The sequence below is a fragment of the Spinacia oleracea genome, chromosome 2 (assembly GCF_020520425.1).
Source record: "Spinacia oleracea cultivar Varoflay chromosome 2, BTI_SOV_V1, whole genome shotgun sequence".
NCBI classification, from domain to species: Eukaryota; Viridiplantae; Streptophyta; class Magnoliopsida; order Caryophyllales; family Amaranthaceae; genus Spinacia; species Spinacia oleracea.
In genome coordinates this window covers 102,663,283-102,687,074 of record NC_079488.1, presented here as the reverse complement: position 1 = coordinate 102,687,074, position 23,792 = coordinate 102,663,283, and the positions used below count along the sequence as shown (strand labels likewise).

General features: G+C 36.4%; 1 protein-coding gene and 1 long non-coding RNA gene across 2 annotated transcripts; both read left to right on the top strand.

The window, feature by feature from the left end:
• The first annotated feature begins 6,149 nt into the window (after positions 1–6,149).
• On the top strand, positions 6,150–9,993 carry LOC110799573 (uncharacterized). Its single transcript, XM_022004854.2, has 3 exons — positions 6,150–6,822; positions 8,648–8,786; positions 9,199–9,993. Exons 1-3 carry the CDS (start codon positions 6,232–6,234, stop codon positions 9,549–9,551), a joined length of 1,083 nt encoding a protein of 360 aa, XP_021860546.2. The 5' UTR covers positions 6,150–6,231; the 3' UTR covers positions 9,552–9,993.
• Positions 9,994–15,149: 5,156 nt separating this feature from the next.
• LOC130467139 (uncharacterized) lies at positions 15,150–17,466 on the top strand. Its single transcript, XR_008927300.1, has 3 exons — positions 15,150–15,945; positions 16,264–16,328; positions 17,193–17,466. It is a non-coding gene; the product is annotated as an uncharacterized lncRNA (long non-coding RNA).
• The last annotated feature ends 6,326 nt before the right edge of the window (positions 17,467–23,792 follow it).

Genomic DNA, 23,792 nt, shown 5'->3' with positions numbered 1-23,792 from the left:
GCAGAAAATCGAAGAGGAGAGAGGAACGAAAATTAAAATAGCAATAAAAGAAAATAAGGGGAAAAAAATTATAATTGTTATATGCCACGTAACGGTGAATACCGCCTATAGCAGGTTAGTAACTTGTTAGGCTTAATAATAGTAGTTGGGTCATAAATGTTGGATTATTTAGAAATATCGCATAGGTAGGCTTAATTAAAGAAAATCAGGCAAAGGTTGGATTAATAATTACAAATTTTCCTAATGTTAATTACGTTTTAATCATATTTCTCACAATGTCAGTTTTCTTCAAAAAAACACATGTTCATGGAAATGGTTAAATTTGTTGTATTCCATTCGTGATTAGGGAATCTTGGGGGTAGATTAGCTTTGAATCCCATAGCAATATAGTGGGGCTAATATTATCCTAAGGACATAGATTATCTCGTCCTAATCTAATTTTCAGCATTTACGTTTTTTATAATTCAAAGTATAGTATTTAACAGTTATTGGGTTGATGATACATGAATGAAAAACTTAATTGTATTTAAGGGGTGGTATGTATGAGACAAATTCTGAGCAGTAGATTTAACTGTCGTAAACCAAAGAGAAAGGCGTCAAACTCTCGAGTTAATAAAACGATACTCCCATATTCTGTAAAATCATAAATTGAGCTACTTCACTACACCATTGACTTGCGTAAACATAAAATATCTTTATAATTACGTTGTTTGTTTGCTTACGTTGTCGTTGTTACATTGTACTCCGTCCATTAACGTATCCTATGACCCAACTTGGAAGTTTATTTATTTTTTTATTTTTACGTTTTTTCTTTAATCGTAAACGTGTTTTAATAATGCATAATAATATGGACAAAGTTTGTTTGTAGTTGTAAAAAAACAAATAAGTCTGAATTGCAATTTGCAAGCTTCCAAATCTAAGAACTACAAGAACCATCCACGCTTCTACCATCCTACTTCTATTATCCTTCCCACGTACACCCTTCCATGCCATGTCCTATTCATATTCTTGTTCTTTTCATCAATTCACTATATATTGTGTTTCGGGGTTGAAACGATAGTAGGAGCGTCCTTGGTATCTTGAGTTCCGGTCTCGTGCGGTGCCTGCAAGATGAACTCCGGGCCAAGGGGGGGTCCCCGAGGCGGAGCCTCCGACGCTCAAGTCAGTACAATTGATGTATAAAATGAGGTGTTTTGGGGAGAGAGAGTAGGGTGGCTTCTCTAGGGTTAGAGAATCACCCCTTTTTACCTTGCCCTTTGAGGGGTATATATAGTGCCTTGTTGGGCCTTTGAGGCCTTGTAAGGGATATTGGGCTTGAGTGGATTTTATTGGCTTTTGGGTTAAAATGGTGAGCCCATTTTAACACCCCAACAAATGCCCCCCAGACCCAATTCTATTTGAAAAATGGGTTGGGTTTTGATTTTGATCATTTGGCAGTGAAAGTTAATTTTACCTTCGGATTTTACCTTCGGATTTTACCTTCGGATTTTACTTTCGGCTCGGATTGTAACGTCGATTCGAGTTGTAATCTTGGAGTGATTTTTAACCTCGCTCTTCAAATCCGGAGATCTGTTCAAGAACGTGCTTCTAAAATCGGCTCGGATTGTAACATCGGTTCGAGTTGTAATCTCAGAGCGGTTTCTTTACTTCGGCTGGGATTGTAACGTCGATTCGAGTTGTAATCTCGGAGCGATTTTTAACCTCGCTCTTCAAATAAGAAGATCTGTTTAAGAACGTGCTTCTAAAATCGGCTCGGATTGTAACATCGGTTCGAGTTGTAATCTCGGAGCGATTTCTTTACTTCGGCTCGGATTGTAACGTCGATTCGAGTTGTAATCTCGGAGCGATTTTTAACCTCGCTCTTCAAATCCGAAGATCTGTTTAAGAACGTGCTTCTAAAATCGGCTCGGATTGTAACATCGGTTCGAGTTGTAATCTCGGAGCGATCTCTTTACTTCGGCTCGGATTGTAACGTCGATTCGAGTTGTAATCTCGGAGCGATTTTTAACCTCGCTCTTCAAATCCGAAGATCTGTTCAAGAACGTGCTTCTAAAATCGGCTCGGATTGTAACATCGGTTCGAGTTGTAATCTCGGAGCGATTTCTTTACTTCGGCTCGGATTGTAACGTCGATTCGAGTTGTAATCTCGGAGCGATTTTTAACCTCGCTCTTCAAATCCGAAGATCTGTTTAAGAACGTGCTTCTAAAATCGGCTCGGATTGTAACATCGGTTCGAGTTGTAATCTCGGAGCGATTTCTTTACTTCGGCTCGGATTGTAACGTCGATTCGAGTTGTAATCTCGGAGCGATTTTTAACCTCGCTCTTCAAATCCGAAGATCTGTTTAAGAACGTGCTTCTAAAATCGGCTCGGATTGTAACATCGGTTCGAGTTGTAATCTCGGAGCGATTTCTTTACTTCGGCTCGGATTGTAACGTCGATTCGAGTTGTAATCTCGGAGCGATTTTTAACCTCGCTCTTCAAATCCGAAGATCTGTTTAAGAACGTGCTTCTAAAATCGGCTCGGATTGTAACATCGGTTCGAGTTGTAATCTCGGAGCGATTTCTTTACTTCGGCTAGGATTGTAACGTCGATTCGAGTTGTAATCTCGGAGCGATTTTTAACCTCGCTCTTCAAATCCGAAGATCTGTTTAAGAACGTGCTTCTAAAATCGGCTCGGATTGTAACATCGGTTCGAGTTGTAATCTCGGAGCGGTTTTTTAGTCTTCTTTCAAATCCGTAGACTTGGTCGGAGACTTGCTACACAATTTTGATCTTCAACATTTGATGTATTTATGTTTGTCAAACATGAATTTATAATTCGTTTTGAACATGATGAACAATTTGAGGTGCATGCTCTTGCAAAATGACTTATTGTTAGACAATGTCTGTCAAATTAAGTTTCCAAGAACACTAGCATTTTACCAAATTTATCAAGTCAAGTAAATTATATGTTGACAAAATATAAAATACAAAGCTTAAATAAATAGAAGACTTAGCTTTGAAGTCGGATGGTGAACTTCGGCTACTGTCGCTTGAGCTTAGTATTTTTTCCTTTGCTACCTTTGACTTATCTCCACATTTATTTACTTGCTGAGATAAATATGACAAAGGTTTGTATACTGCCACACCTAGAGATGCTCGGCAAAGCTCCGAAATTGCTGTTTATGCTCGGCGATGACCCCGTCACTAACTTCGGCGGGTGACCTTCGGGAGCTGAGCTTACATGTTCAGTACTGAGATTTTATTTTTGGTATTACTCTTCGGCACTGAGCACGATTCTGATGTTGATTTTAGTGATTTGGTAACTTGGCAGTTGGCAGCGAGCTAGAATGCTTGAGAACCACCTGGTAAGTTGTAGAGCTCCAACTCAGAGAGCTTTTTGGATCCTTTGAAACATTACCCATGATGAACTCGGCACAGCTCGGAAGCTTCGGCACTAACCTCGGCTCGGGAGCTGATAAGCTCGGGAGGTTAACTTCGAGAGTTTGGCTCTGGAGGCCTCTTCGGATCTTAGATTCGTATCTTAGCTTCCGTGATGAGCTTCAATGATGTGCTTCGGCTTGCTTTCACTCAATTTACCTCGGCATCGAGCTTCAGAGCTGCTATGCTCAGAACTGAGCCGCTATCCTCGGAACTACTTTGTTCTACTCCGGGAGATCAATTATAACCTCTCACTGAAGAATGGTAGCATAAATGTGAGTCTGGCTTCATTGAAGCATTTTATCAAACACCTTGTGGGCACAACTGAATTGATGATGATGGAGTTCCCTTCGTAAATTGTAGGAGCTGATTTTCTACTTGGCATAATATTTCCAAACACCTTGTTGGCACCAACTTGATATTTTCAAATTGCCTGACCTCGGTGCGGTGCTTTAGACCACTAATATGAAGCTATGCTCGACACTGACTTGGGCGGTAATAACCCAATGAGCTAGGCTTGACTCGAATCTCCGAAGGCGGTGATGCTCTGCACTGAGTTTCAGTAATGAGCTTCGGCCATGCGTTTCAGCAACGAGCTTCGGCTATGAGTTTCAACAACGAGCTTCGGCTATGAGCCTCGGGAGCTGAACTTCGTTTGGGCATTTTAGCAAACGCCTTGTGGGCATCACCTGGAGTTGCAATAATGGAGTTTCCTTCGCAAGATAATAGTAGCTGCTTTGCTACTTTGCTCGGTATACTCTCTTGCAGTATGCTCTGCTTCGGGGTGCTTTATCTCGGACCTCGGGAAGCTTTGGCTCGGGCCACGAGAGATCAGTTTTCACTGTCGAAGCTTGGGTTTGCAGTATGCTCTGCTTCGGGAGTTCGTCTTCGGCTCCGACGGTGGAGATGTAGATTACTCTGAGCTTCTGATTTCCTTGGCAAATAAAAACAAGAAGCATAATTTGGTTTTGCTGCTACCAATTTAATCCACTTTTGAAGATATTGGATATTTTGCTCAGCAAGATGCCACCTCCAATTATTTATTAGCCTTTGAGTTGATGAAGAAAATGATGCTTGTTGTGCGTATTACTCGCCCATTGGGCCACAAAATGCAGCAACAATTTAACTGTTATAGGCAGGAGCATTAATTTGCGGCTTTGGCCGATCTTAGAACTTCAGTTCCTTATGAGATGCAGTACCCGAAATGGTAGATCTTGGCCAAACATATTGAGTTTTTCAACCCGTTTATGTAAACACCAAATAAGTTTACCATCACAGTATCACACTACCCATTTTGATAACGTGAGTTTGCTGGCCAGCGACAGTTTGTGGTTGGCTTTTTTGAATTTCCGGCCATTTTTTGTGGTAGAACACGTTAGTATGAAAATGTGGATTTTCATGGGTTATTGCTCTCGATCCCCACAGACGGCGCCAAATTGTTTCGGGGTTGAAACGATAGTAGGAGCGTCCTTGGTATCTTGAGTTCCGGTCTCGTGCGGTGCCTGCAAGATGAACTCCGGGCCAAGGGGGGGTCCCCGAGGCGGAGCCTCCGACGCTCAAGTCAGTACAATTGATGTATAAAATGAGGTGTTTTGGGGAGAGAGAGTAGGGTGGCTTCTCTAGGGTTAGAGAATCACCCCTTTTTACCTTGCCCTTTGAGGGGTATATATAGTGCCTTGTTGGGCCTTTGAGGCCTTGTAAGGGATATTGGGCTTGAGTGGATTTTATTGGCTTTTGGGTTAAAATGGTGAGCCCATTTTAACACCCCAACATATTGTATTCAATCATTGTTGTTTCATTTTGTTATTTAGTTTTAAACATTTGTTAATTCTTTTTGTAACCATACTAATACTAGATTGTTTTGCGTAGTTCGATTCTATTTTGCTAGTTGGGTTCAATGGAACGAGGGAACCAAAATAAAAGAACCAATCCACGCGTATTCCACGTATAGGCAGAACTGTCTTTAGTGGGTTTGATTTTATAACTTTTGATTCACGATGACAACCATTTACTATTAGGCTAAGTCTTGCTTGGTACCATATACTTACTCCACAAGATAAGGATAGTACAATTAAACAGGAAACCATTATTCCATTGGATTAATCTAGCACATTATTAGTCAAAAAAGTTTTATATAGGAAGAATATACGATGTACTTTACAACATTACTCCGTCGTATGTTTATAGATATGTGAGGGAAAACGTATTCCGTGTTATAAATGTGTCAATTACAACGTTATTTTCTTCGACGGACTATTTTTTGTTTAAAAAAATCTTAACGTAGTGCTACTCAATCACAAATTACAAAATGATTAACAATTTTTAAATAGACGGAGTAATGACCAAGCAAGACACATTTTTTTTAAAAAAAAAGTTGATTAAATCAAGATCAACTTAGGCCGGAGATCATGAATGCATGACTTGGTGAAGCAATTATGATCCTCCACCACTACAATAATTAATCATAAACAATTAATGTTTTAATTAATAATCTTTAAAAGGGTTGTAATCTTCCTAATTATGTAAGTAACCTAAAGATACTATCCCATCCACTTAGTAATTTCTTTTAACAACATTACATGTGCCTTTGCTCTTGTTTCCTTCACCTACCTAAATGTCATTTCCTAATCATCTTTTTAGTTTCTTAAATCACTTATTCCCTTAATTTTATTTTATTTTATTTTATTTATTGAAAAGAAAGTACCTCTCTCTTTCTCTTTCTCACTCCTCTATACATACCCTTCATTTCCCTCTCTTTTTTCCTACATTTTATCTCTAGCTACTCTTACCTTATCTCCTCCCAAAAAAATGGCAACAAAAAATGGAAAAATGCTAAAAGATTTCTTACAAGATGTTAGCAATAGTAATTCATCGAGCGGATTCGAAATCACGGCCGGGAATCTTCCTAGGAGTCGCAGCCGATCACGAGTTGCCGCCGAAGCGGCATTTACTTCATTCCAGAAGCTTCTTCAAGCTGTTAAGAGCTTCCATTATTCCTCCACTCCGTCAACGTTGCAAACGAGTGTTTCTAGAAGGTTGTTAGGAAGGTTGAAGAAATCAAATAAATTATCCGATGAGGTGAGGAGTAGTAAGATTGTTGTGGTCACGGTCAAAGTCAAAGATATCTTACGGTGGAAATCGTTTCGGGACTTGGTTGTTGATGATCGTCAAATCTCCGCGGAGGAAGAGGAAGAGGAATCTCAGCCGTTGGATTTCGTGGGCCCCGCCAACGACGCTCCTTCCACTAATGATAGTAGTAGTAATAATTTCAATTTTACTGTTACCGAGGAGGAGTTACCGTGCTGTTTAGGTGATTCCGATGATGATGAGGGTAAATTATCGGACGTCGACGACGGCGACGTTGTTGTTACATCGGATTCTGAAGTGGGACCCAATGAGGTAACGACTTTTATTCACTTTTTTTTTCCTTTTATCTTTTGTTGTTGAAAGAAAAATTCATGAAATATGGTTGAAAAATGACAAATTTGGAGGTGTCCACTTTTAATTATGTGCACATGTTGTGTTTTACTTTTGATTTTTGCCAATTATGTACTTGGTAGTTGGCAGTTTTAGAATGTGGTCTTTTTTGAGTAGTGTTTGTTTTATACTCCTAAAAAGTAAAAATCGTAAATTTATACGGAGTACATCTATATAAGCCGAGTAACTGACTTACGGAGTATGTTTTTAAAAAAGAAAAAGGAAATGGCTCATTAGTATATGATAATCTAATTGATCCATATTTCTACTATTCGGGTCATCGTTCGAGACACTAACTAGTTTATTATTATAAACCCATGAATTGGAACTTTGGAAGGAAGAAGTATCTTTTCGATGACTAACATGTTAACCATTTACTTACCCGATATCATTATACGGAGTAGTTAACACTCAGAAAGTTCACTCATAAAACTAATGTGGATTACTAATATTTGTGCACATATTTCTAATTTTATGTAATTGTGGTCTAGGTGACAAAAGGCTTTTCGTATTTTATTTTTCTTTATTCCAATAGCAATGGGCCATACTCAAAGTCTCGAAGTATACTTGAAACATAACCTTATCTTACCAAAATCAAATTCAAAATTGAATTTACCTCACCAAAAATCAATTAAAATAGACAAATTTTCTATATACTTATTTAAAGCTAATTAAAAATTCGAAAATAATCCGACCAGATTATGACTTTGAACCATTTAAGTGCATGAGTCATGAGTTATCACTTGACTAGGACACGAACCCACCAAAATGATATTGGATGTAATGGAGAAGGTGACATTAGCCAAGTTGAATACTTACAAAATAAAATAAAGGGTGATTATAAAGGTCGCAAGTTGCGACAACATTTAGTTGTCGCAATCTTACGTGTCAGAGTTTAATTGGTACATATATGCGCCACGTAGGCTATGAGTCATCATAATATTCTTACTATCAATGCAAAATTTTTACTATGAAAATATGTAAATAAGATAATCGATATAAAGAAAGAAACAAATTAGAATATTAAGATTTTCCTACCTTTATTTTAAACATGTACAATAGAATATATAAGTAAAATATTTTAGATTCCAATTTAAGTCATGACACATAAGCATGCCATGTCATCATTGTGACACGGCTTAAAGGTCGCATGTTGCGACCTTTATCATTTTCGTTAAATAAAAAAGGACAAAAAATGAATTTAGATTAATAAAATTGATTTGTTAGAAGGTCAAGGAGTGCAGGTGTCTGGTAGTTGACGGTACGGGGAGCCTTAGACAGTAACATGAGGAAATAGAATGGGTCATCTTTGTCTTTTTGTTTTGGATTAGCGCGTTTGGTTAGTTGACCTCATGGCCGACCTGTTTCGGATTATTCTTCTTAATTCTTATGGACACCCCTAACATGTTGCATTTGCATATCATATGTGTTGTATTCCATCCCTAATCATACAATCATTTCTAATTAATACGGAATATTTAAGGGACAAGAGTTATCACGTACTCCGTAATAAACTTTAGTATGTTTTGCGTGTGATTTTGTCATAGATAATGAATTTTGTACAAATATTTTTAATACTATACGTTTTACGAAAGGAGTATGTTGCTTATCCATAAGACCAAAACGGTTAGCATGTTTGTTGACCCAAAAGTTTAAAATGCATTTTTTCGGGTCAGGCCGGAACACGGTGGCCCGAATCGTGCCTTGTAATATCTCAATGCTTATTGCAATCTCTTTGACATTGCAGGAGAAGCATAACTTTGGAAGTGAAGAAGACATAACAGAGCAACAAAGTCCAGTTTCAGTGCTTAATTCTCCATTTAGAGATGAAGTCTCTGATGAAGAGATCCCCACATCTTTCGAACAGAAAATGGCTAATATGGAAAGTAAGCACTCCAATATTCTAACTAACTACTACCCCATTTCATAATGATCTTTACCCCTTTTATTTTAGTTGTTTCATTAAGTTTTTAAATTTTACTTTATGAATTACTGTTATTCTTGGATATGAAATTGTATCATTTTATCTCTTTACCGCCACAAAATTTATATATTTCCACTTAATTTCTCTTATTTTATTCATTTTTTTTTGACATTCCTCCGCCTTTTTACACTCTCGTACTTTATCTATATTTTATTATATCATCCTCCCTCTTTTGTATTAATATTTGTGCAAATAGAAACGGTAAATATCATTATGAAACCGATGTAATTCATGTCTTTCCCGGTCATAGTATTGTTTACATTTTAACCTAATAGTGTAATAGCGAAAACTCATTAATGGATCAATGATTACAGGAACAAAACAAAGGCTCCTCCAAAGCATCCAATGGTTCGAGAACTTGGCCGGGGTTCGAGAAGACGACGATGAATCAATAGACGAGGATGAACAAGAAGAAGATGATTACGAGCAACAAAAGGCAGCCAATGATGCAAGCGAAGCTAAGCGGAAAGCTTACTCGAGTAGAGGATTTTGTTGGTTTAAAAGGGGGAAACAAAGTTTAGAGGATAAAGAAGAGTGTGTTAGAGGCATGGAGAAGTTAGGACAATGGAACAAGTTTGAGGAAGAGAGAACAGAGTTAGGAGTGGAATTGGAGGTTGAAATGTTAAGTGATTTGTTAGATGAGGTTTTAATTGATTTTGATGGATGAGTTGTTAATCAACAAATAAAGTGTGTTACGATCTATGTTACCCAGACTAGGATATCTATATCGGACATGAGTGCGTGTTCACATGTATACGACTATATTGTGAAAAAGTGCACGATTTTGGTCTAAAATGAAGTGTCCAAGTGTCCATATTCATGTCCGAGTGTCGAAAAACCAGCACGAATATTTGAGGTAAAGTGAAAAGTTCGGGTAACATAACTTACGATCAATTAGTTTGACTATTACTTGTACATTTAAAGGGAGGAAAAAGAAGAGGATATGCCTTTTTGTGACCAATTTCTTAATTAGTTTACTAGTTAGCTAGTAGCCTAGTATGCATATAACTAGCCAACTAGGGCTTTGTATCTATATGATGATATCTAAGGTTAAAAGAGCTTTTTTTGAGTGGAAAATATACATCAATTTCACTCATAATTCTGTGTTATCATTACACTTTGTAATCTATTTTCTTCCACACGTAATTGGTTCCATTATTTTATATTCCCTTTATATTTATTTAAGAGATACACTTGGCCAGACACGGGTATTAAGAAAAAGAATTGAATAATAAAGTAATAAAACAAGTGGGGTTGAGTAGATATTTTAATAAGAAAAACAAGTGGGGACCATGTCATTTTAGGGAGTGGAAGGTGGGGGTGGGGTGTAGATATATTATTTAATTAGATGGTTGAGATGATAAGTTACTAAAAATGGCAAATGTATCTCTTAAATAAATACGGCCGGAAAAGGCAAGTGTATCCCTTAAATAAATACAGAGGGAGTACGTAGTAATAGCTCATTTATTGTTTTAACAGGTTGAAAATTGATTGTTTTAATATCACAACTCATTTATTGTTTTAACAGGTTGAAAATTATATTAAGTCAATATAATTAAAAAAAAATCTCAATAGTTTCTTAATAGTCTCACTTCACTAATTAGTCATTATTTTTTACGAGTTGTTAATCCTTACATGATACTCCCTAGAGATGCCAATGAGCCGATACGCTCGTGAACAACTCGTGAACAAGCTCAAAGCTCGGTCAAAGCTCGTTCAATAAATAAATAAACGAGCTTGAACAAAAATTTTAAGCTCGTTTAATAAATGATACTAGCTCGAACAGCCTAGTGTTCGGCTCGTTTAGGCTCGCGAACAACTCGTTCATGTTCGTTTCCAAGCTCGTTCGTGTTCGTTTATAAGCTCGTTTAAAAGCTTGTTCAAGCTCGTTTATATTAAATTTCTAAAAAAAAATATGACAAATTTTTATCTATAAGTAAATATAAGTTGCAATTATTTTGTTAGATTTTGATTTTTAGGAGATTATAATTTATAAAATAGTATTAGTTAGTATACTGTGCTAACTTTTTATTTGGGTATGGTTATGTTTTTATAATTTTTTAAAATAATATTTCATTTATTAATATGATCATTTAAATTCGATCTTGCTTGTTTATTAAGGCTTGTTTGTTAAAAGCTCGTTTATTAAGGCTCGTTTGTTAATAGCTCGGCTCGGCTCGAGCTTGAACTTAAACAAGCTACTCGTGAGCTAAGCTCGAACAACGAAAAACTTAAATGAGCCAAGCTCGAACAGGGAAAATGAAAGCTCGGTTAAGCTCGGCTCGAGCTCGAGCTCGGAAATTTCTTATCAAGCCTAGCTCAAACATCCAAATACTCGGCTCGGCTCGGCTCGTTGACATCCCTAATACTCCCTCCGTCCCTAAAAGATTGTCCTATAAAACAAACTTGACTTTATTAATATTTGGGTGCAAAAGCAATTGGGGTTGGCGTGAGTGGTTAAGGCCTTAAGGGCCTCTTTCTCCTTAGCCAAGGTCTTGGGTTCGATCCTTGGGTATGGACAAAACCTCAGCTGGGAGAATGCTGCCCATCGAGGTACCCATGCAAATTCTCGCGGGAAATTAGTACAATAGTTGAAGGCGGTTGGAACTTCTCGTAGTAAAAAAAAGAATTATTGGGTGCAAAATATGCATTTATGGTAAAGTGGGCTCTTGAGGAGAGAGACAAACAAAGAGCAAATGGGAGAAATTACTAAATAACATATGGGCTAAACCAACAGGGATACCCCTAAAAGGAATACATGACAATTTTTTAGCGACTGCTGTAATAAAAATTATTAAAGCATACTGAAAGCAAGATATATTATAATACAACAAATTAAATTTAAGTCAGTCCTAAAACAATTATATAATAATCTAATTGATTCATTTTTCTACTTTACACCCATACAGGGCATTGTTTGGACCAGTAACTAGTTATTATATTAAATAAAAAAAATTGAGTAAATTTCAATTCGCAGTAATTAAATCAATCTAATCTATTGATTTTTGTCGACTTAAATAGAAACAACGTGTCTCCCGTGTGACCAGCCACACCATCAACTTGATGGTGTGACGCACGCGCGCAACCCCCTCGTCTGCTACTACTATGCAGAAGGTTATTGACTGGTGTTATTTGACTTTCTATGCTAGTGTTACTTATACATTGTATTCGCTGTTACTTTTCTTGTTTTATTGCAGTTTCTTGAATGTCATGTTAGAGGTTCCTTATAGAGACTGGTGTTACTTTACTTTCAATTCTGGTGTTACTTATACATTGTATTCGTTGTTATATTCTGGTTTTGTTGTAGTTTCTTGAATTTCATGTTAGAGGTTCCTTGTATAGACTGGTGTTACTTGACTTTTTATGCTAGTGTTACTTATACATTGTATTCGTTGTTACTTTTCTTGTTTTATTGTAGTTTCTTCAATTTCATGTTAGAGCACGAGATAGGAACCAAGTCTTCGCTCGATCGATCAATTTTGGCTTCCTTGTATAGACTGGTGTTACTTGTATGCTGGTGTTACTTATTCATAGTATTCGTTGTTACTTTTCTTGTTTATTGCAGTTTCTTGAATTTCAAGTTAGAGGTTCCATGTATAGATTTTGGTGTTAGTTGACTTTCTATGCTTGTGTTACTTATACATTGTATTCACTGTTATTTTTCTTGTTTTATTGCAGTTTATTCAGTTTCATGTTAGAACTTCCTTGTATAAGCCAGGGTTACTTTACTTTATATGATGGTGTTACTTATACATTGTATTCGTGATTACTTTTCTTATTTTGTTGCAGTTTCTTGAATGTCATGTTAGAAGTTAAATTCCTTATGTAGACCGATATTAGTTATTTTCTATAATGGTGTTATTTTTAGGTTTCGTTTATCAAGGTGTTGGACTTTAAATGGAATGACCTTATTTCTAAGTGTGAACGCGAGTCACACCATCAAGTTGATGGTGTGGCTGGTCACATATAAGACTTTAGAAAATAGAAATATGACTTCAAACCTATATGTTTTCCTGGATTTCAGTGTCGGGCTTATTGGCCAACTAAGAGGGTATCTCTAAACAGGCCAAGAAGCCCATAACTTGATTACTGAAGTACAGATGTTCCTTTGAGTCTTGAGTCCTTTCTTTCAAAAAAAAAAATTCGAGGTAAACGTTAGGCCGGAAATTTATTGCAAATCAAGTTCCTCCAAAGTAGTCGTACTTTGGGGGAATAAATCCATACACACAAGTTCAGAGTTACCCTTAGTATCCCACCGTGCCACAAGGTGGGCAAGAGTATTCACGGCCCTATTCACATGAGAGATTATATACGACCAAAAATCATGTGATAATACTTCCTCTATTTTTAATTTCAAGTCTCATGTCCCGTGTTATACAATACTTCCTCTATTTTTTTTAATTGCTCCATTTTTTTGATTTGTACCTCATTTCTTTCAATTTCAAGTCTCATGTCCCGTGTTATACGATACTTCCTCTATTTTTATTTGACTTGCTCCATTTTTTCTACGTAAGTTGCATATTAGTTGTAAATTTCATTTTATGATATACATGTTTTTGGTGTGTTCACACTTTAAATACACATCTTATCTTACGTACTCACATTTCACATTTACCAACATTACATAATATTTCCCCTCTTTTTTAAATTTGTTATCATACATGCAATTTTGATTTTACCCTTATTTTTTTAATTTTTTGTGCCCAACCCAAATGTTGGAAACAAAAAAAATGGAGGTAGTAATTTTTAGTTTCGCATTTTGGGATCTCCGATCTAACTAACATTTTTACATAATCCAAGTTTATACTCCTTTTTTGTTCTTTAATGTTTTACTTACTTTATTGTAAAATTTTGTTTGTATGAATACAAAGTACGATAAGACGAGTAGATATGAGAGACGCGGTAAAAACATGGATCGGTGTAAGAATGATGTTGTGGAATGGCGGGTAAAACTGTAATATTGATTGACAAAAATAGATCCTTTCATCGTTCATCCTTACGCAAGTGCGCCCTCCATACCATGGCTCATATTTGTCTAAGTCCAAAACAAACCCAGTTAAAATTTCGAGGACCCTCTTAAATTAATACATTTCGTTCATTTGATTGTATATTTATTATTAATATTTTAAATCGTTTAATGGGCTTGTTCGTGATGTAGGTACAAATCACAAAAAAACCGTGTAAAGAGTATTACTTCCGATATTTTGATGTAGATTTAAATTGGAGATCGATTTGTGCATAATTCATGTGTATTTTTTTTTTTTATAATCATGTGTATTTATTATTTATTATTGACTACTATCGATTTTGATTGTTGTAGGTAAAAAACTAATTAACACATGGGTTATTCATCATTAATGATTTTTATGTCTACTTCTTTTGTCATGTAGGTACAAAATAATGATTTAGGTACAATTTGTACATTTTAATACTATAAATGGTCAATGTAGGTACACATTTTATTCTATGCGCGCCTATCTTAGTTTTATTAACGTAGATAAAAATTTGGTTAATACACGAATTGTGCATAATATTAATTGCTATATTTACTAACACTAGTGAGGAGCACGTGCGTTGTACGTGGGAGTAAGATACTGAAATTTGTTTGTATGCAAAATATTATTAGGATATTTACATACATTTCGTTATTGTTATGTTCAACAAAGGTATTTAATTGTCTAATTACATAGTGTAATACCCCGAATTTTTAAAGCTTGATTAATTATGCTAAATTATTTTTATTTAGCTTAAAACCGTTTTAAATCCTAATTTCAAACTTTATTTTAATTAACGAAGTTTTATTGCGATTAAGTTTTAATATCGTTACACGATTTATTTATTTTTCAGATTTTATAATTTAATTTTTTACGAGCTTAAACTACCTTTTTAAATCTTGTTTATTTCGAATTTTTAATAATTTCGAAACGTTTTTATGTTATTCGAAAACTAAATTTTATTTTTCGTAACAAATGATTATTTGGAAACTTGATTTTAATCAAACATTCCTATTTATAACAATTCCTAAATATAGCAAAGAAATTTCAGAATTTTGGCCTAATCTTGTGAAATTACAAAAATGCCCTTGAAAGAGAAAAATTCCATTTCTCTTCTTCTTCCTCCTCTCCACGTATGTTCCCACTCCTTTCCTTGAATTCTGTCTACATTCATGCCTTGGAGACCAAGGACTTTTCCTTCCCATTCACTCTTCTTGACTATACAAATCAGTCATGGTACCAATTGGAATTCAACATCAGAAAAATCAAAACCAATTTTCAATTCTAATTCTCCTCTCTGTTTCGAACCATCACCACCAAGCTTCCCTCCTTCCTTTCACGGCACCACCGTGCTGCAACCACCCAACCACGCAGCCCCATTCACAGCCACCCTCACCACCATCTCCGGCGCAACACCCGACCCAAACACCTCCCTTATTTCTCCTCCTCCTTCGTCGTGAACTCCCCTGCCCCTACCCTGCTTTTCAGTTCAACTCACCTCCCCTGACTTTTCTCTTCTTCACGCCCAGCCGCCGGCACCGCAGTTAGGCCGCGCACCACCCTCCATCTCCTCTGTGTGCAGGCCACCACCACCGCACTCACCCCACCGTCCCCTGTTTCCCCTCTCTCGCAACTCCCCTGCCTCTCCCTCTTTTCTCTTCGCTGTACCACACCCGCAACCACCAGCGTCGCACCACCACTCCCAGCCATCCTCTCCACTATGTGAACCCACCTCCGTCCCCAATAACCGTCGCGCCGCCGCCCAGAACCAAAAATAAATACTCCCCTGTAATTCCCGTGTTTTGCGCAAACTCACCCCTTCCTCGTTGCTTCTCCCCCGTGAACCACCCACCCCCACCGCCGCCTCACCGGCGCGGTTCCGCGCTGATGCGCCGCCCATAAATCCGGCCGCCACCCAACCTCCTTCTTCCTTCCCCTCTCCTCCCTCGTGCCCTGCCCTCCTCTGTTCTTGCTCGAAGTTCCCGAGAAACAAGTTCCAGTATTGGAACTTTGTTCCTTTTTGTTGCTCAAGCTAAGCCCAAAATCTTTAGGCCCAAACACCTCTAAGTAAGTTTTGCCATGCAATTTAAGCCCTAAATAAATTACTACTTATTTTAGCATTATTATAATTAAAATAAATTATTTAGAAACTAATTTGATTTAAGATTTGATAAATTTTTGCATGTGTTGATTTATGAAAAATATTATTGATTTTTAAGAATTTTATTGATTTATGAAAATATTTCATGTATTGATTCAATGGAATTTAATAATACTTTATTCAAGTTATTTTATGAATTTATAAACTAAAAATATTTATTAAAATAATTAGTTTTAAAGTAGTTATCGTTTTAATATTAATTCAATAATTTAATATTTTGAAAGAATTCGGACTCGGAGCTCAGGACGAACGAACCAAGGAAAAAGGCTTAGCAAATCGTGGAATTGAGGTAACGGTTATTGCTAGTACCCGCATTCCCTTCGAAATGTTTTTATGAATGATGTTATGAATGATTGATGTTTTATAATGATGTTTTATGAATTGCGGGATTACAAGTATGATTTGATTGAATTGTTTTACGATAATGCAGCCTTATGCAAAGTATTAATTTAATGAATTATTATTATTCCTGAAAGAAATGATTTTATGAAATAACGAGATTTAATGGTTTATTGAACCACCCTGAATGATTGAGATTTTCCTGATTAATGTTCTATTAAAAGAAATGTAAACATGATAAATGAAAGTGTAAGAACTGGTCAAGTTCCCCTGATATGGAGCCCAGGCTCCCCCTGATAAGAAGCACTGGCTTCCCCTGATATGGAACCAAGGTTCCCCCTGATAAGAAGCACTGGCTTCCCCTGATATGGAACCAAGGTTCCCCCTGAAATGAAGCACTGGCTTCCCCTGTTATGGAGCATTGACTCCCCCTGAAATGAAGCACTGGCTTCCCCTGTTATGGAGCATTGACTCCCCCTGTTATGAAGCACTGGCTTCCCCTGTTCGTAGGAGACGTCCTACCATGTTTTCCTGTAAAGTCCTGACGACCAGAATAATACTGTTAAAAGGAAAAAGGTTAATGAAATAATGTTCCTGAAATGATATTCCTGAAATGATGTTTCTGAAATGACGTTTCTAAGATTATGTTTCTGAAATGATGTTTTCGAAATGATGCTTCTGAAATGATGATTTATTAAATGTTTTACTATATTCTATTCTCCCTGTGTTATTAATAAAATGAATTGAAATGATGTTACGATGCTAGGGTAACTGTTACTGAGTCTTCGGCTCACCGTTTTGTTTTCCATTTTAGGTACTGCTGGGGACCACGGAAACGAGTAGTGGCGAGGATTTCACTATGTTCACCTAAGTTACTGTTAAGTTGTAACAAGTTTAAGTGAAGATTCTTGATTAAGTTACGTACTTTGATTAAGGAATTAAAAAGGATTATTATGTTAATTTTGGAATTTAATAGCTTATTATGATGGTTGCCTTGTGATTCCCAAAAGGGAGTTACGGCGAGTAATGTCCCGACCGAATTAGGTTAATTCCGCTGCTAATAATGATTAAATAATTGAATTAGAGGTCGGGGCGTTACAGTTTGGTATTCAGAGCCAAGGTTCTGGACCATAAATGCTAAACCTTATGGGTTTCGCACGAAATAGAATTCATTAGGCATTAAGCAAAGAGTTTTAAGGAACGAGTTAAAAAGAATATGTTAAAATAAAGTCAAGTTAAAATAAAATGAGTGAGAGCGTAGGAACGCACGGGATTAAAGGGATTTATTCTCATGTTATTTATGTTTTCCTGATTGAATATGTTATGCGAAATATCGATTATCGGGGTTACGAACGATGCCGCGAACGAAGCTCACAACAAGCGCAATATTCACGATGACGTCGTCCACAATGATGTTTTCCATGATGATTCTTGTGACGACCAATTTATAGAAGACCACGAGGAGATGATGAAACGATTAGGAACTGCAAGTACGATGTCAACTTAATCGGTCAAATATTCTCGAAAAACGAAATCGAACGAAAATGCATCACTATTTGAGAAAATTCCACCCTGGAATCCACCAATCTATGACGGCAAGCCAATTCGATGGAATTTGAAGATTGGACCAACAAGATGGATCAACTATTGGAGACTTTGCAATGCCCCGACGAATAAGAAACTAATGTCGTGTAGGAACGAATACGTGGAGGGAAAGAGCATTTCGTCAACCTCGGCCAATCATGAACGAAACAACAACAATTCTAGGGTTAATCATAATCCAACACGATCACGACATATGCAAGAGCTTACATGATGAAAGACGAAGATTACGACAAAGCTGATATTATTTTAACCGAACTTCCCTTGATTTCATATTTATCGTCACATGTCATAAGTTTTCTGCCCTAGACAGACAACGCAAAGTTTAAACATTACTGTTTTCTTGGAAGAAGTTAAGGTAAGCACGGCTCGAACTCAAGATTTTGTGGATATGAATCGTTTTGAGGAATTTTTATGGTTATGAAATTTTTAAGGATAGTATAAATGTTAAGAGTACCAAGCGAGCATAAGGTTGTATTTCATAAGTGGTGGACCACTAATTAAGTTGAGATTATTCGAAGTTTAAAGTGTACAAATTGTGAATGAAATTGATTCTAGAGTTATCTTCCGTGTTACCCATGATGAATATTTTGGTGTTTATAAGTACACAAGTCTAATATCTGAAAAAGGATTGATATGCCTCTATTAAGGAAGCTAAGAAGTTATGCATGAATGTTATGAACCCCATGAGTTATGGTAAAAAAAAAAAAAAAAAAAAAAAACCCGTTTGAGTTGAAACATGAATAAGATCTTGAGGATTTTATCAAAAGGAGTTATCAAGAATTAGTTATCAAAAAGTTTGAATGATAGAGTATCGAAAGAGCACGAGTTTGTATGTCGTAAATGGCAAATCAACAAATAAATCGAGGTTTAAAGCATTGAAGTTATGATTGAAATCGATTTTTAGTTTACTTTTCTGCATCCTTTGTAAGGTTTATTTTTATGTATTTATTTGAAAGGATGCTTGATTATCTCCATAAAGAAAGCTAAGCGAAAGAATTTAAGGTATTGCAAAATGTTATTTATGGTGAAAATATGGAATTGACTTTGCGTATAAAGCTTTGAGGAACTTACCAAAATAAGTTATCGAGAATTAGTCTTTCTATGAGGTTGATGATATCAATAAATGTTAGGAAGTTCGAAAAGAATTATGAATGATTGAGGAATGCAATGGAGTTAAGAAAAGAAATCGACGAAATGACGTGTCTGTAAAACCAGGTAGTATGAACTAAGTTTCTGGAATCTAGATTGTTATGATAAAGGCATGCTTGATGATTTAGCATTATCCGCAAAATCCGAGGTTTGTCGACTTAAGATACTAAGGATGAGTAACGAAGTCGTATGTCTAATGATGTAGTTCCTGTCACGTGCTTGGACTCGAACCCCCGCAACGAACGTAGTCAACGAAGTTGTTTGACGCATAAGAAAAGATCGAAGATCGAAATCAACACGAATAAAATAATGAAAGTCAACGACAAGATTCCTGCGGCAAAGAAGCCCAATGGCAAATGAAAGTGAAATGCCTCTAATTATTCGCCCGTGAACGATATGATGTATGAATGACTATGTTTTCTATGAATGATTATGTTATGGTCAACCATGCTCGTGTGTTAGATCAAATGATTATGAATGTTACGCCTATGTTGAATTTGAAATTTTCATATGAATTATGTCTCTATGATATGGATTATGTTTATGCTCACATGATTGTACTAGTAGTCTAATTGTTATACATGGAAGCCGCCTCCGATGGAAGTTCTCCTAAGCTCAGAGTACGAGATTGATATATTAAAATGACTTTTACAAATTATTCGTGTATTGAAATTGGTTGATAAATATTTATTTTCACTACATCTACATATATTTTCAGAATTATAATTTAATTTTTCATTAAAAGTTACTATTTTGGTAGAAAATATTTTCAAACAAGATATCACAAAGTAAAATGGGAGCCTAGTCTAAGCTAACAATTTGCCCCTTTTATGTTCTTTGCTCCTCGATCCTATTCTATGAAATAAAGTGGAGATACGAAAGATGATGGCGGAATATAATTGACCTTAATGACGATTAAGGATCAAGATATGATTTTGCCCCTTTTGTGTTCTCTACTCTTCGGTTCTAGGTCTCGGGTTGAAGCGAAGTCCTAAAAGATGATGGCGGAATGAAGGCTAGACATTGTCGGAATGGGAATGAAATTGTGAGATCTTGGTTTTAAAATAAATATCATACTTTTAACCGAATGTTATTGATTTTCAACAATCATTTCATACGTCTAATTTTCAAGTTTCGAGGACGAAACTTTTTCTAAGGGGGTAAGAATGTAATACCCCGAATTTTTAAAGCTTGATTAATTATGCTAAATTATTTTTATTTAGCTTAAAACCGTTTTAAATCCTAATTTCAAACTTTATTTTAATTAACGAAGTTTTATTGCGATTAAGTTTTAATATCGTTACACGATTTATTTATTTTTCAGATTTTATAATTTAATTTTTTACGAGCTTAAACTACCTTTTTAAATCTTGTTTATTTCGAATTTTTAATAATTTCGAAACGTTTTTATGTTATTCGAAAACTAAATTTTATTTTTCGTAACAAATGATTATTTGGAAACTTGATTTTAATCAAACATTCCTATTTATAACAATTCCTAAATATAGCAAAGAAATTTCAGAATTTTGGCCTAATCTTGTGAAATTACAAAAATGCCCTTGAAAGAGAAAAATTCCATTTCTCTTCTTCTTCCTCCTCTCCACGTATGTTCCCACTCCTTTCCTTGAATTCTGTCTACATTCATGCCTTGGAGACCAAGGACTTTTCCTTCCCATTCACTCTTCTTGACTATACAAATCAGTCATGGTACCAATTGGAATTCAACATCAGAAAAATCAAAACCAATTTTCAATTCTAATTCTCCTCTCTGTTTCGAACCATCACCACCAAGCTTCCCTCCTTCCTTTCACGGCACCACCGTGCTGCAACCACCCAACCACGCAGCCCCATTCACAGCCACCCTCACCACCATCTCCGGCGCAACACCCGACCCAAACACCTCCCTTATTTCTCCTCCTCCTTCGTCGTGAACTCCCCTGCCCCTACCCTGCTTTTCAGTTCAACTCACCTCCCCTGACTTTTCTCTTCTTCACGCCCAGCCGCCGGCACCGCAGTTAGGCCGTGCACCACCCTCCATCTCCTCTGTGTGCAGGCCACCACCACCACACTCACCCCACCGTCCCCTGTTTCCCCTCTCTCGCAACTCCCCTGCCTCTCCCTCTTTTCTCTTCGCTGTACCACACCCGCAACCACCAGCGTCGCACCACCACTCCCAGCCATCCTCTCCACTATGTGAACCCACCTCCGTCCCCAATAACCGTCGCGCCGCCGCCCAGAACCAAAAATAAATACTCCCCTGTAATTCCCGTGTTTTGCGCAAACTCACCCCTTCCTCGTTGCTTCTCCGCCGTGAACCACCCACCCCCACCGCCGCCTCACCGGCGCGGTTCCGCGCTGATGCGCCGCCCATAAATCCGGCCGCCACCCAACCTCCTTCTTCCTTCCCCTCTCCTCCCTCGTGCCCTGCCCTCCTCTGTTCTTGCTCGAAGTTCCCGAGAAACAAGTTCCAGTATTGGAACTTTGTTCCTTTTTGTTGCTCAAGCTAAGCCCAAAATCTTTAGGCCCAAACACCTCTAAGTAAGTTTTGCCATGCAATTTAAGCCCTAAATAAATTACTACTTATTTTAGCATTATTATAATTAAAATAAATGATTTAGAAACTAATTTGATTTAAGATTTGATAAATTTTTGCATGTGTTGATTTATGAAAAATATTATTGATTTTTAAGTATTTTATTGATTTATGAAAATATTTCATGTATTGATTCAATGGAATTTAATAATACTTTATTCAAGTTATTTTATGAATTTATAAACTAAAAATATTTATTAAAATAATTAGTTTTAAAGTAGTTATCGTTTTAATATTAATTCAATAATTTAATATTTTGAAAGAATTCGGACTCGGAGCTCAGGACAAACGAACCAAGGAAAAAGGCTTAGCAAATCGTGGAATTGAGGTAACGGTTATTGCTAGTACCCGCATTCCCTTCGAAATGTATTTATGAATGATGTTATGAATGATTGATGTTTTATAATGATGTTTTATGAATTGCGGGATTACAAGTATGATTTGATTGAATTGTTTTACGATAATGCAGCCTTATGCAAAGTATTAATTTAATGAATTATTATTATTCCTGAAAGAAATGATTTTATGAAATAACGAGATTTAATGGTTTATTGAACCACCCTGAATGATTGAGATTTTCCTGATTAATGTTCTATTAAAAGAAATGTAAACATGATAAATGAAAGTGTAAGAACTGGTCAAGTTCCCCTGATATGGAGCCCAGGCTCCCCCTGATAAGAAGCACTGGCTTCCCCTGATATGGAACCAAGGTTCCCCCTGATAAGAAGCACTGGCTTCCCCTGATATGGAACCAAGGTTCCCCCTGAAATGAAGCACTGGCTTCCCCTGTTATGGAGCATTGACTCCCCCTGAAATGAAGCACTGGCTTCCCCTGTTATGGAGCATTGACTCCCCCTGTTATGAAGCACTGGCTTCCCCTGTTCGTAGGAGACGTCCTACCATGTTTTCCTGTAAAGTCCTGACGACCAGAATAATACTGTTAAAAGGAAAAAGGTTAATGAAATAATGTTCCTGAAATGATATTCCTGAAATGATGTTTCTGAAATGACGTTTCTAAGATTATGTTTCTGAAATGATGTTTTCGAAATGATGCTTCTGAAATGATGATTTATTAAATGTTTTACTATATTCTATTCTCCCTGTGTTATTAATAAAATGAATTGAAATGATGTTACGATGCTAGGGTAACTGTTACTGAGTCTTCGGCTCACCGTTTTGTTTTCCATTTTAGGTACTGCTGGGGACCACGGAAACGAGTAGTGGCGAGGATTTCACTATGTTCACCTAAGTTACTGTTAAGTTGTAACAAGTTTAAGTGAAGATTCTTGATTAAGTTACGTACTTTGATTAAGGAATTAAAAAGGATTATTATGTTAATTTTGGAATTTAATAGCTTATTATGATGGTTGCCTTGTGATTCCCAAAAGGGAGTTACGGCGAGTAATGTCCCGACCGAATTAGGTTAATTCCGCTGCTAATAATGATTAAATAATTGAATTAGAGGTCGGGGCGTTACACATAGAGTTTAGTTTTATTTGCATCCAAAAGTGGGACTTCTACCTTAGCAAATAGTTACATATTCAAAAGAGGTTATCTAAATTTATATATAGAAGCTTGGTGGACCTGTACATATTCAAAAGCAGCTGAGTGGGGCTTGTTCAAGTTGTACGCTGTCAAAAAATTACTTATATATATTTAGCATTGAAGTGGTGGGTCGAGCAAAGTCTACAAAATCTTGTTAAGTCCCACTTCAAGCGTTCATTCAAGCATCCTAAATAAAGAGTAAATTAGAAAATCTTATGAAATAGTAAAATTTTAAAAATAAATTTGTAATTCTGAGCTATTCTCGCCGTCTCTCAAGGAGATGAAATAGCCCTTATGTCACTTCAATTATTTTCACACGAACAATTAGTAAGAGGGTTTGTAGCTAAACGTTAATATTTGGAGAATTCACTTAGGTAAACATACATCCATTAGATTCTTTATTGCATTTGAATATTCCTTATTTTCCCTAAACTTATCTTAACTTATATAAAATCTGAATTTATATAACTTATTATTTTCTAAAGCTAATGATAATATGGTGAACGAATGAGAAGCTAATTT